Source organism: Pithys albifrons, chromosome Z, assembly GCF_047495875.1.
Source record: "Pithys albifrons albifrons isolate INPA30051 chromosome Z, PitAlb_v1, whole genome shotgun sequence".
NCBI classification, from domain to species: Eukaryota; Metazoa; Chordata; class Aves; order Passeriformes; family Thamnophilidae; genus Pithys; species Pithys albifrons.
The window spans coordinates 10003993-10015285 of record NC_092497.1 but is presented as its reverse complement, the minus strand read 5'-3'; the positions used below and the strand labels follow the sequence as shown (position 1 = coordinate 10015285).

The 11293-nt window shown below is 54.3% G+C and overlaps 1 protein-coding gene across 3 annotated transcripts; it reads left to right on the top strand.

Annotated features, from left to right (window-relative positions):
- Nucleotides 1-618: 618 nt before the first annotated feature.
- FANCG (FA complementation group G) lies at nucleotides 619-10498 on the top strand. 3 transcript variants are annotated; one of them, XM_071580613.1, is made up of 14 exons: nucleotides 619-759; nucleotides 842-938; nucleotides 2445-2576; nucleotides 3412-3605; nucleotides 4224-4377; nucleotides 5496-5626; nucleotides 5983-6129; nucleotides 6928-7088; nucleotides 7331-7397; nucleotides 7822-8156; nucleotides 8313-8368; nucleotides 8913-9050; nucleotides 9868-9997; nucleotides 10262-10498. In XM_071580613.1, the coding sequence occupies exons 1-14, from the start codon at nucleotides 625-627 to the stop codon at nucleotides 10377-10379; spliced, it is 1995 nt and encodes a 664-aa protein (XP_071436714.1). In that variant the 5' UTR covers nucleotides 619-624; the 3' UTR covers nucleotides 10380-10498. The 3 variants fall into 3 exon arrangements, with proteins under 3 accessions (XP_071436714.1, XP_071436715.1, XP_071436716.1); XM_071580614.1 differs by lacking the exon at nucleotides 4224-4377 and having other exon boundaries at nucleotides 5504-5626; XM_071580615.1 differs by lacking the exons at nucleotides 8913-9050; nucleotides 9868-9997; nucleotides 10262-10498 and adding an exon at nucleotides 8524-8809.
- Nucleotides 10499-11293: the final 795 nt, after the last annotated feature.

Below are 11293 nucleotides of genomic sequence, written 5' to 3'. Positions count from 1 at the left end.
CCCCCGTCCCGGGTCTCCCTCGCAGCGATCCTCATCGCCCTCTACAGCTTCCTTACGAGGGGACGTGGAGGGGAAGGCGCTGATCTCCGCTGGCGACAAGGGACAGGAACCGTGGGAAGCTGACCTTGAAGCTTTGTCAGGGGAGCTTTAGGCTGGGTGTTATGGAATCACACAATATCCCGAGTTGGAAGGTACCCACAAGGATCATGGAGTCCAGCTCTGCAAAATTCCCCAAGAATCAGCCTTTCCCTAAAGATTTTTTCGGAGGAGGTTTAGGTTGAATATTAGGAATAAGGTTCTTCCCCCAGAGGGTGGCGGGCCCCTGAACAGGCTCCCCAGGGCGGTGGTGACACCACCAAGCCTGACAGTCCCAGAAGCGTTTGCACAACACTCTCAGAAACGTGGCAGGGGCCTGCCTCGGGGTGTCCTGCGCGGGGCTAAGGGTTGAACTCCATGAATGAGCCTTGTGGGCCGCCGCCTACAGCCCGGGATATCCTGTGTCTCTGTGACCGGCGGCTTCTCCTCGGGGCGAGGTTTGTCCCCGGGGCCGTCCTGCTGATGCCGCCGCAGCGCTGCCTCGTTGCCCCGGCGACGGCGCGAAGGGCGGGAAAACGGCGGCGGGCGATGGCGGCGACCAAGAAGCGGCGGCGCGGGGAGACCCCGGAGCCGGAGCGGGAACCGGAGCAGGAGCAGGAACAGGAGCAGGGCTGCCTGCGGCTCTGGGCCGCCCGCTGCCGGGCGCTGGCCGGGTGCTGGCCGGTGCGGCACGTCCCCTTCCCTCCCTTCCCCGCGCCCCGGCGCTGCCGCCGGAGCGGGCCCGCACTGAGTCCGTCCCTTGCAGGCAGCGCGGGGCGCGGGGCCCGGCGCCCCTGCGGCGGCGCGGGAACTGCGGCGACGGCAGCGAGACGGGTTCGGGGAGCTGCTCCGGAGCATCCGTGGTGAGTGGCTGTCCTGCCCCTACCCTGTCCCGGCCCGGCCTGCACCTCCCACCGCTGCCCCGGGCCTGCGGTGTGTCCCGGAAACTGATGTTTACCGGGATGCAGCTCCGCTATCCCAGTGCTGGAAACAGTTCTGAAGTGGGTGAGAGCAGTTTGAAATGGTCCTCGCTGCCCTGTCTAGAACTGGGCCTGCAGAGGGGTTAATCACGGAATTGCCCGGGTTGGAAAGGACCTCTGGAGACTATCCAGTCCAACCTCCCTACCGAGGCAGGGTCATCTGGAGCAGGTGACAAAGGAACACATCCAGGTGAGCTTGGAATGTCTCCACAGAGGGAAACTCCACAATCTGGAACAGAGCAGCCTGTTCCAGTGCTCTGCCACCCTCAATGTAAAGAAACTCTTCCTCATGTTGAGTTGGAACTTCCTATGTTTCAGTTTATGGCCGTTGTTCCTGGGGATGCAAGTCCAGCATCCCAGTGCTGGAAGCAAACCAGGGTGACATGGTCCAAACTGCCCAGTGCTGAAATGGGCCTAAAAAGGAGTTAATGCCCAGCGCCAAGCTCCACCTGATCTTGCTGCGCAGAGCTTTGGGGTTTCTGGGGAAAAAAAGGAGGCAACCTTTGTCCTGGGAAGTCAGGGAAAGGGCTTCCTGCCACAGCTGTGGTCCAGGGGAAGCCTGGTGCAGCCTGATTTCCAGTTACCTCAGTGCAAATGAGACATGGAGCTCCTGGAGCGAATCCAGCAGAGGAAAACAAGGATGATTAAGGAGCTGGAGCATCACTCTGTTGAGTAAAGGCAGAGGGAGCTGGGACTGTTCAGCCTGGAGCAGAGACCACTGAGAGAGGACCTCATCAATGTCTTATCAGTATCTAAAGACAGGGTGTCAGGACCAGAACCAGGCTTTGCCTGGTGGTGCCGATGGACAGGACAAGAGTCAACGGACAGAAACTGATGCACAGAAAGTTCTACCTGAATATGAGCAAAACCTTCTTTATTGTGGGGGTGTCTGAGCACTGGAAGAAGTTGACTGGAGAGGGTGTGGAGTCTCCCTCACTGGAGTTATTCAGGAAGCAGCTGGACACAATTCTTTGCCAAGTGCTGTAGGATGGCCCTGCCTGGGCAGAGCGGTTTGACCAGATGATACACTGTGGTTTCTTCCAACCTGACCCATTTTGTGATACTGTGAAGAGACGAGAGACACATGTGTGAAAGGGTGGATGTATATTGGAAGAGAGTGGGCTATTGATGTTCTTTTGGGAGAGCTGAAAGGTCTCAGTCCTGGGGCACTGCAACACCTGGATAGCTGAGGAATAAAGCATTGTTGGCACCTGGAGCGGTGACATGTGCTGTGTTTCTGGGCAGCAGCTAAGCAGCTTAAATCACAAGCACAAAAAAAATTCTTTCCAGGCCACTTCTTTTGTCACCAAACCAGGTGTTGCCACTTTAGCAGGGATGGTTATTTTTTCCAGCCAGATAAATTTCTTGTTGGGTTGGTTGTGCTCACAGGGTTGCCAGCTGCCCTCCCCACCCTGCCTCTGGAACTCACTGTGCTCTACAATTCCCTGCTTTTCACTGCTGGAGCATCTGACTCTGCCATCAAAGGAGAAGCAGATGGAATACGCCAGGGGCTCCTCAGGGGTAAGGAGGTGGTTTTCTGTATGGGAACTCTTTGGGGCGAGAAGAGCATTCTCTGTGTACTGGAGTTGTTCGGTGACTGGCCAGAGGTGCGGACATGCCTGGCTCCACCTGGAAGGGCTGGACATGGGGTAGGACTGTGAGCAGACATGCCTGGCTCCATCTGGAAGGGCTGGACATGGGTAGGACTGTGAGCAGACATGCCTGGCTCCACCTGGAAGGGCTGGACATGGGTAGGACTGTGAGCAGACATGCCTGGCTCTGCCTGGAAGGGCTGGACATGATGGGACTGTGAGCAGACACCTCCGGCTCTGCTGGGAAGGGCTGGAAGTGAGGTGGCCTGTGGCCAGGGATGATGTGCAGCTGCCTGTGTGCTACTGTCTGCAGAGATGGGCCAGAGGTTTCAAGGGAAACAAGTTTTCAAGGTGTGAGGTGGCAAGTCTCTAGCAAAGCTTTAGTGACAGTAGAAAACCAAGTGTTTTCTTTAATTATGGTGAGCTGGCTTCAAAGGAAACTCACTGAAATAAGCTGCAGGTCAGAGGTGAATCTGTTGTGTTGGTACATGCTTACCCAAGGGCAAGTGACCTCAGGAGGACACAGCAGAGCTGGAGATGTAGCTCTGAACTGTGTGTTGGCTCCTGAGTGTGCTGCTATCAACTCCACTCTGAGCTTGGTTTCCATGCTCTTGAGATCACGCCAGCCTTGCAACCCCACTTATTCCCTTGCTACAAGGAGCCCATGCTTTCTTGAGGCTTTCTCCCCTTTTAGGAGGATGTCTGTTACAGGGAACTCACTCATAACAGTGGGTCTTTTTGCTTGTTGTTTTTTTTTTTCCCAGTTCTGGAGGTTTGTGGGGCCTGTGGACAGGATCTTAGCACGGAGGAGCTGTGGCAAAAAGTGCTGCAAGACGTAACAGTGGAGGAGCTGCAGGCACCTCTGCACCGACTTGGGGCCCTGCAGGCAGCCTGGTGGTTGGCAGCCGGATGCCTGGGAAGCGTTGCTGGCCTTTTCCAGCTCCTGAGCACTGCTGAGGTAATTGGACACAGGCAGATGCCGGCAGAGCTGGCATAAATATTGTGTTTGTCATAAAACCTACTCTGCAAAATGTCGTTGTGGCATTTGGACACCTGAAACCATCACTGTTGCCCAGTCAGCATGAAAAATCCTCTCCCTGGCATTCCAGTGTAGCCTATTGGCCCTGAGCGCGTTAATGAATCCCAGAATATTCTGCCTCTTGGGAGCTTAGACCTCTACATGTGAGACAGAAGATTTGAGGAGGCTGAAAGGGGCCTGCAGGTGGACTTGTAGACTGTAAGGAGCAAGCTGCAAGCAGTGAGATGCAGAGGAACCTTTCCTGCTGATTGAAAGGCTGCTGACGGGTCCCACCTTTTTGAATGCACTAAAACAGCACTTGGGTCTGCCTTGCCAGGAGCTCCTTGAGTTGCACACCACTCTGAAATGGGGAGGTGCTGCCCCAGGCCAGGCAGAAATCAGTGCAGTGAGGGGTTGTATCTGAAGTGAGTGGGTCATAGGACAATATAGAGAGCACTGTAAAAGGATTTGATGAGACTCTGTTTCCCTGTGCCCATGGATTAGTGTTTCCTGCTTCCCTTCAGCATTCCCTGCTCTCTCTCCTCTCTGCATTCACAGGATACAGGAAGAGCTTGCTGCAGCGAGGGGCAGAACAAACTCCTCTGCCTGCTCAAGGCATGGCGAGTTCCTCCTGAGAGGGCCTCCCTGCCCCTTGTACAGAGCGCTGAGGACTTGAAAGAGATCCTCTGCACTGCAGCAGCCTTCCTGCAAGGTTTGTGTGAAACAGGTATTCAGGCCAGCACAGCCTCCTACTGCTCTCCTGTATGAGGACCCCCTTTCCCTGCCCTTATCCTGGTTCCTCTTCACAAGCAAACTGACCCTTGGCATTTTCTGGGCTGTTCCTTTGGAAGAGGACCTGGGCTGAGTCTCAACTTTTCCATTCCATATTCAAAGAGCTTCCCTGCTTTTTCCCCAGCTGATCTTTTCTCTGCACTGTCACAGGGCTCCTCTGCCTGTCTGTGAGTTTATGTAGGTGTCTGTGGCCCTGCAGTGATTTTAAAGCAGAAAGCAACCTATGTGGATTTTCCTTTCTTCTGTCTTCCGGCACCTGCCTCATTGCAAATACATTGTTCCTGTCGGATTACGGTGTTGCAAGAGCCATGCAAAGCAGTTGCTTTGTAGCCTGTGTCACAGCAGGCAATGGATCTCATCTGACTGCTGTGTTCTATCCCACTTGTTTTCTCTCCTTCACTGTTTTGATAACCCCGGCAGCTCTGGGGGCAGCCAGTACTGCCTTGCTGTGCTCAGGCTCCTGCTGGGCCTTCCTGCCAGGAGGCAGGGCAGGAGCTCCAGCCCACAGACCCAGAGCCAAAATGCTCTAGAGTGGCACCAGCACTTCCAACAGGGAGGTGGGAGATGTGAGTGTGATGCAGGCATGTGAGACTAGCCTCAGAGGGAAGCTTGAAAAGAGGAGTAGAAGAAAAGCAAATAACTAGTCATGAAGATATTAATGAATTAAGATCCCAAAGCATCCTGCTGGGAAATGGCCCACATGTGCTGGAGAAAGGTTCTGAGATTCTATGTGTGTGCTTTCCATCTGCCCTGCTGTCACTGTGGATGAATGTGGAGGTGAACTTGCCTGGAACCTTCTTCAGTCCTTGTTCTGGCCCAAGGCAGGCTTAGAAGCTGTTACTATTTCTGCTGGACATTTCCATCAAGTGACTTATTCTCTTGCAACACCACCAAAGCAAAGATGGCAGCTTAGTACCACCCTGCTGTGCATTGCTGGGTTTGGAGGGGATCAGGAAGGTCTCTGTGACACGGGGGAAAAAAGGGCACCATGCCTGTTGGAAGGCAAGCTGCAGAACCAAGATGTTGTGTCTGTCCTAGGGCTGCAGGAGCTGGAGGCTGGGAACTTCCGCATTGCCCTCTCCCTCCTTCAGGAAGCTGCAGGAGGATTCTGCTCCAAGAAGGTCCTGGCCCAGATATTCACCTGCCTTGGCTGCTGCACTCAGCGAATGGTAATGACAGCAGAGAGGGGAAGAAGATCTCAGAGTGGGGTGGGAGGGCTCAGGCTGATGTCCACACTGCCTCTCCAAGGCCCTAGGCCACTGCAGGATGGCAAGGTCTTGAGCAGAAGTTGCCCTTGTGGCCCCAACCTCCTTGGACACACTGCAAAGTCCAGGCAGGGATTTTGGCTGAGCACAAGGTGCTACAGAGAGAGAGAGAAAAGCTCAAAAACCAACTTGAGGAGGGCTGTCTTTGGCTAAAGTGCTGCCCTTGCTTAGCTGGGATCTCTGAGGAAGCAGAGCAGGGATATGGATTCCACCAAATAGTAAAGTGTGCTTGCAACATGCATCTCTTCCCATCCAATTAGGGCAAGCCTCAGACAGCCCTTCAGCACCTGAAGCGGGCCCTCCAGGTAGATTTCCAGTGCCTCCCTGCCCTGTCCCACGTGGCAGCAGTGTACCATGAACTGGGAGAGACGGATGCGGAGCTGCAGGCCCTGGCTTTTCTCTACGAGGTTTGTCTGATTCCTCTAGTTCTGAGTTGTTTTTTGCCCAGCAGAGCCTGCACAGAGCTTCAATCAGGCTTCTGCCTTCTTGGCGGCCAGAGCGGTCCCCAGAGTAGGCTACAGCAATCCAGACATGGTGCTGCCTTCAGGCAGTGGGCAGGAAGGAGCACAGCAAGATCTGAAATTCCTGCTCTGCACCTGGCTGGGTGTGGCAGGATCTTGTCTCCCAGTTCGCATTCTTGATGACTTGGGAGAAGAGATTATAGTCTCAAGTCAGAAAGTATCCATCTCTTAGTAACATATATAATAGTAAAGAGGCCTTCACAGGCAGATTGTGGCTGTGAGAGGGTGGGCATTAGCTGTATCAATCTGCCTGGAAGAGCAGGTCACAGCAGTAGACAGTGAGTTACCTCTTCAGCTGTTTGAAGTCTGTAAAGTACAAACAGAGCTGTGGAGAGGGATCTTCCTCCTTAGAATAGCCTAGGATCTGGTCTAACTAGGTCTGTGGCTGCAATGGGAGGTGGTGTTCTGTGTTCCAGGGAGTTCAGAGTACCTTGAACTAAAATCCTGAGGTGATTTGTGTGCTCTTGCAAATCTCCTGGCAGCATGTGGAGATCAGAGGTCTGCCTGCTTGCTGTGTGATGGCTCTGCCTGGAAGTGGTTGTGAGAATAAGAAGCTGTGCTTGTGAAGTGCAGTACTTCTGCTTGCCAGGGTGCATCTCCATGTGCCAGAAGTGACAAGTGGTTGCAGTTGCCTGAAACTTGACCAGTGTGGTGTTGATCATATTTTCTGTTCCTGTTTCACAGGCTCTGGAAAAAAAACCTCCAACAGCTGCTTCCTCCAGTCCCTGTTTCCTAATCCGAACAGAGCTGCTTGTCCACACACCAACATTCACTTCTCTCCTTCGCCATTGCCACCCCTCTGAAGTGAAGTACCTACTGGCACAGCGGTGTCTCCACTATGGGAGGTAACAGTGACTCTGGTGTGCTTCCAGCATGCTGCTTGTTAGGCTCTGTAGTTTTCCTTATGCTCCTGGAAGTGGTCCAGTTCAGTACTGCTGTTGTAGGTCTGCTCAAAGCATGGATGTTGTGACCAGAATAAGTGTGGTACATGGAAAGCCTGTGGGTTGGCAATGAAGGTTCCACCTGGCAGCTTGCACTTCTGGAGCTCCCTCTGCTCCTTTCACCACATGTCCTGTCCCTATTGCAGGGTGGCTGATGCAGTGGAACATTACCTGGATTTTCTGGCTCTGCTTCAGGAGGGTCTCCAGCAGCAGGTAGGGGTTCTGCTGAGCTCCCTTGGTGACTTGGTAGATGAGGTTTGGCCCAGGTGCCATCCCTGGACTCCAGCTTTCAGAGTCTAGCTTGAGATGTAAAAGTAATTAAACAGGGGCTGGCACGTCTGACCTGTGGATTCATACCAGGGAGCACTTGCCACTGCTATTGGGAGAAACAGCTTCCCCTTCTTCCTGAGACTGTCAGCCTGATTTTAAATGTCCTTCATTTCCAGAGTAGAGATTTGCTGTCTTGGCTTTGCTAAGCTGTGAGTGCTTCACAGTTTCTGCCTGTTCTGCCAGGCTCCAGTATCTGTGGGAGGGGGCCTGAGCTGTGCGGGGCAGCAGTTCTGGGTTCCCAGGCGGGATTTTTCTGTCTGTCTGGGCACTCCAATTCTGAAGCACTGATGTCACCTTTGCTCTCCAGGTGCCCCTGGATGGTAGCTCAGCTCTGCCTAGGATCCCAGAGGTCTTCCTGGAAGCAGCATCTGCCTTGGAGCAGGCTGGGAGGCACCAGGATGCCATAACCATGTGTGAGGAGGTCATCAGCCGGACGACTCACCTGATCCCACGGATGTTACGAGTGGAGGAGAGGCTGGAGCAGTCAGAGTGCCCATTGCCAGGGGCAGGACTGGCAGGTGGACTCCTATCCCAGAAGGAGAGTCTGTGCTGCCTTGCATGGAGAACAGCTGGATACCTGCACCAGGGCTGGGCATGGGCCAAACTGGGCAAGAGCAAGGAGGCCATAACACAGTTCAGCAGGTGACAAAGCCTCACTGGGAAAAAGAGCCTCCCCAGCAGGCAGCAATGGCTGGGGCAGGGCAGGGCAGGGCAGAGTGCAGCACCAGGGTGCCCTGATGACTTGACACTCCTGACAACCCAGGAGTGGCTCCAAAGCTCCTGTCCTCCCTCCCACAGGTGCCTCAGCGATCTCCTGCGAGTCTGGCTATGTGGGCTTGGCACTGAACCAAGAGGTAGGGACCTGTGTGGGGCTTGGCTGGGTCAGGATCTGTGTGCTTGTCAACAGTAGATACAGGAGCAAGGTGGCAGGCCCAGCATGACCTCTGTCCAAGAGTGCTGAGCTCTGTGCCATGTTGAATCCTCTGAAGAAACTGGTTTGGTTTGGCAGGGTTTGGCCTCAGCTCCGCCTCCTGCACTATCTAGGCAACAGTTAAATGGGCTGTGAACTGGGAAGCTTCTCCAATCCAGATTTCAGGGAAAAGTTCTCTGCCAGTTGTGCAGATGCACAGCCAAAGGTCAGGCTATTGCTGAGGTCACTGTTCACCTCAGCCATGTAATGTTCCAAGCTCTTGGCATTCTTCACTCTCCCCCTCTGCTGCTTCCCAGCCTCTTCCAGCCTGGCAGAGGGGCTGAGCTTTGCCATCAGCCTGGGGAGCTGGAAGATGAGCAGCCCAAGTAACTCCTTAGCCTGTCCTGGCTGCTAGCCTGGCTCAGCCAGAGACTAGGGAGGGAATATCTGGAGGATGCTGTCTCCAGGTGTGTGTCTCTCTGTGACAGAGAACCTCCTGCCAGAGGTGGAGGTGCTCCAGAAGATCCGGTTGCTCTCTCTCATTGGGCGAGGGACACAGTTCTTGGAGCTGGGGAGGCACAAAGAAGCCCTTTTGGATTTCCAGCATAGTTTGCAGATCTCTCCAGGTAAGAGGCTGGTCCTGTTCCTCATTTTGGCGAGATACAGAGATTTGCACAAATCTGTCCTGGGCTGCTTTGCTGTCTTCAGCAAGAAGTCCTTATGCTTTAGACCACACTTATTTGGGTGTCAAGGACCACTAGCAATGTTACATACTTAAGATGCTTCTCTGGGGCCTGGCCAGCTGGAGAAACAGACCAAAACTATTGTCAGAAGAATGTATCAGTACCCTGGCAACAACCTGAGATAGCTTGGGAATTTCTCTTCCTGCCCCAACCCCAGCTAGTACAGCCAACTTTCCCCAAGACAGGTCTGCCTTCCCAGAACAGAGGAACTGGAGTTGTGCTCCCTCTGAAGAAGCAGCATGCCCATAACTAGCAGTAAAGAGGTTTGTGAGGGCAGCTCATGTGTCTCAAGCCCAGCTGACATGTGGCTACTGCTTCTCCCAGGCATGATCTCCGCTGTTAGTGCTCTGCTGTGCTGCAGAGGTGTGAGCTTCAACAGGATCTGCCAAACCTGCTGGTTCCAGTCCTGAACCTCGTCCCTCCCGCAGGGAACATGCCTACAAGGAAAATCCCAACCTGTGTCCAAAGAGAGATATGGTGGGCTGTGCTGCAGGGCTGATGCCATCTGCCTTGGCTGCCAGCCCTGGGGTTAGAGCCCATGACACAGCCCGGATGGTCTCCTCCCCATTACACCACCTTGCCTCACACTCACACACCTTGTCTGACTTCTGAGCTTCTTTTGCAACACTCTGCAACTCACAGCAGTGCTGAGGACCTGCTCCTCCCCTGCTAAGGGCTAATCCTCCTTTCTGTCTTGCAGGTGACCCAGCTGCTGCCTCCTACCTGGTGCAGGCCTTGTGGAAACTGGACCGAAAGCAGGAGGCGGCTGCTCACTGGCAGAAGTCCCAGAGTTCCCCTGGGGAGGAGGGGCAGCAGGAAGGGAAGGGAAGGTGTGTAGGGAGAAAGGTGGGATCTCACCTCCAGCAATACAAATGGTGTGTCAGGCTGTGGGAACAGTTTATCTCAGCTCCTCTTCACCTCAGATATGTCTGAGGAGTTTCTTCTCACAACTGCTCTGAGGGACCACGGGCTGTAGATCTGCAGGGACTTCTGAGGGTACAGAAGAGCTCATGTGGAGCCAGATGGGGAGGGCAGAGCTTCGGGGTCTCTGCAGAATGAACTTCCTAGTCAGGCCATGTCCCCTTCTCTTCCAGGCCCCTCCCTTTGTACCTGGTTTCCTGTCTAGAGCAGGCTGTGTTCCCACACAGTGAAACTCTTGCCAGCAGCATACAGGATTACCTCAGAACAGCAGAGCAGCACATCTCAAGCTAACCTGGTCAGTCTCTCCATCCCCACCTGCTGAGGGCTGGCACAAGGCCTTTAAGGACTCCTCCAAGACTCTTGGGTAAAACTTGGTTCCCAAAGGACTAAAACAGATCTTTTCTAATAAAAGGCTCAACTCTATTTGGTTTTAGGCTTTTCTATGCCCTTTCTCCAGAGGGGAGGCATTGCCTTAATGCTGCCTGGAGCTGTGCCCTGGGTGTGTGGGAGATCCAGGGCAGAGATATCCTTATCCTCTCTGTACATGGTGCAGCTGGCTCAGTGCTCCAGACTCCAGGGAGCTGGAGGTCTGTCCTACCTCTCCTTTGTGTGCTGGCCTTTTGCTCAGTTACTGTAGTTTGGAGCCCAGAGAAGGGGTTTTGGCTGAAGCATGCAGCTCTGAGGTCTGAATTTCATATGGAATTCCACAGGGATTGCAGCCAGGTCCCCAGACCTGTGCCTTTATGTCCCCTGTCTGTGGCTCCAGGCCCCTCAGTGACAGTGCGCAGGGTGAAGGAACACCTGCCCCTGCCCAGTGCTTGGTGCAGCTAATTTCAGGTGAGGAAGGGTCCTGAGCCACATAATCCAAGCCTTGCCTCCCATAAGAGGAAAGGGATGTTTGGGAGCTGCAAGGCAAAGCAGAATGGGAGAGAGGGAAGAAGATGTGACAAAGCTCTGGAGAAGTGCGAAGCAGAAGCTGCTGAGACCTCCGAGGGACAGAGAGGCTCTGGGTGGGCTTTGTCCTGCAGCGCCTTCAGAAAAACACCTGGGCATGTCCTGGGCTGCATCCAGAGCAGGGGGGGCAGCAGGTCAAGGGAGGGGATTCCACCTTGGCTCCAGAGAAACCCCTCCTGGAGCACTGACTGCGTCCAGCTCTGGGGTCCCAGCACAGGAACAACACGCACCCGCTGCAGCAAGTCCAGAGG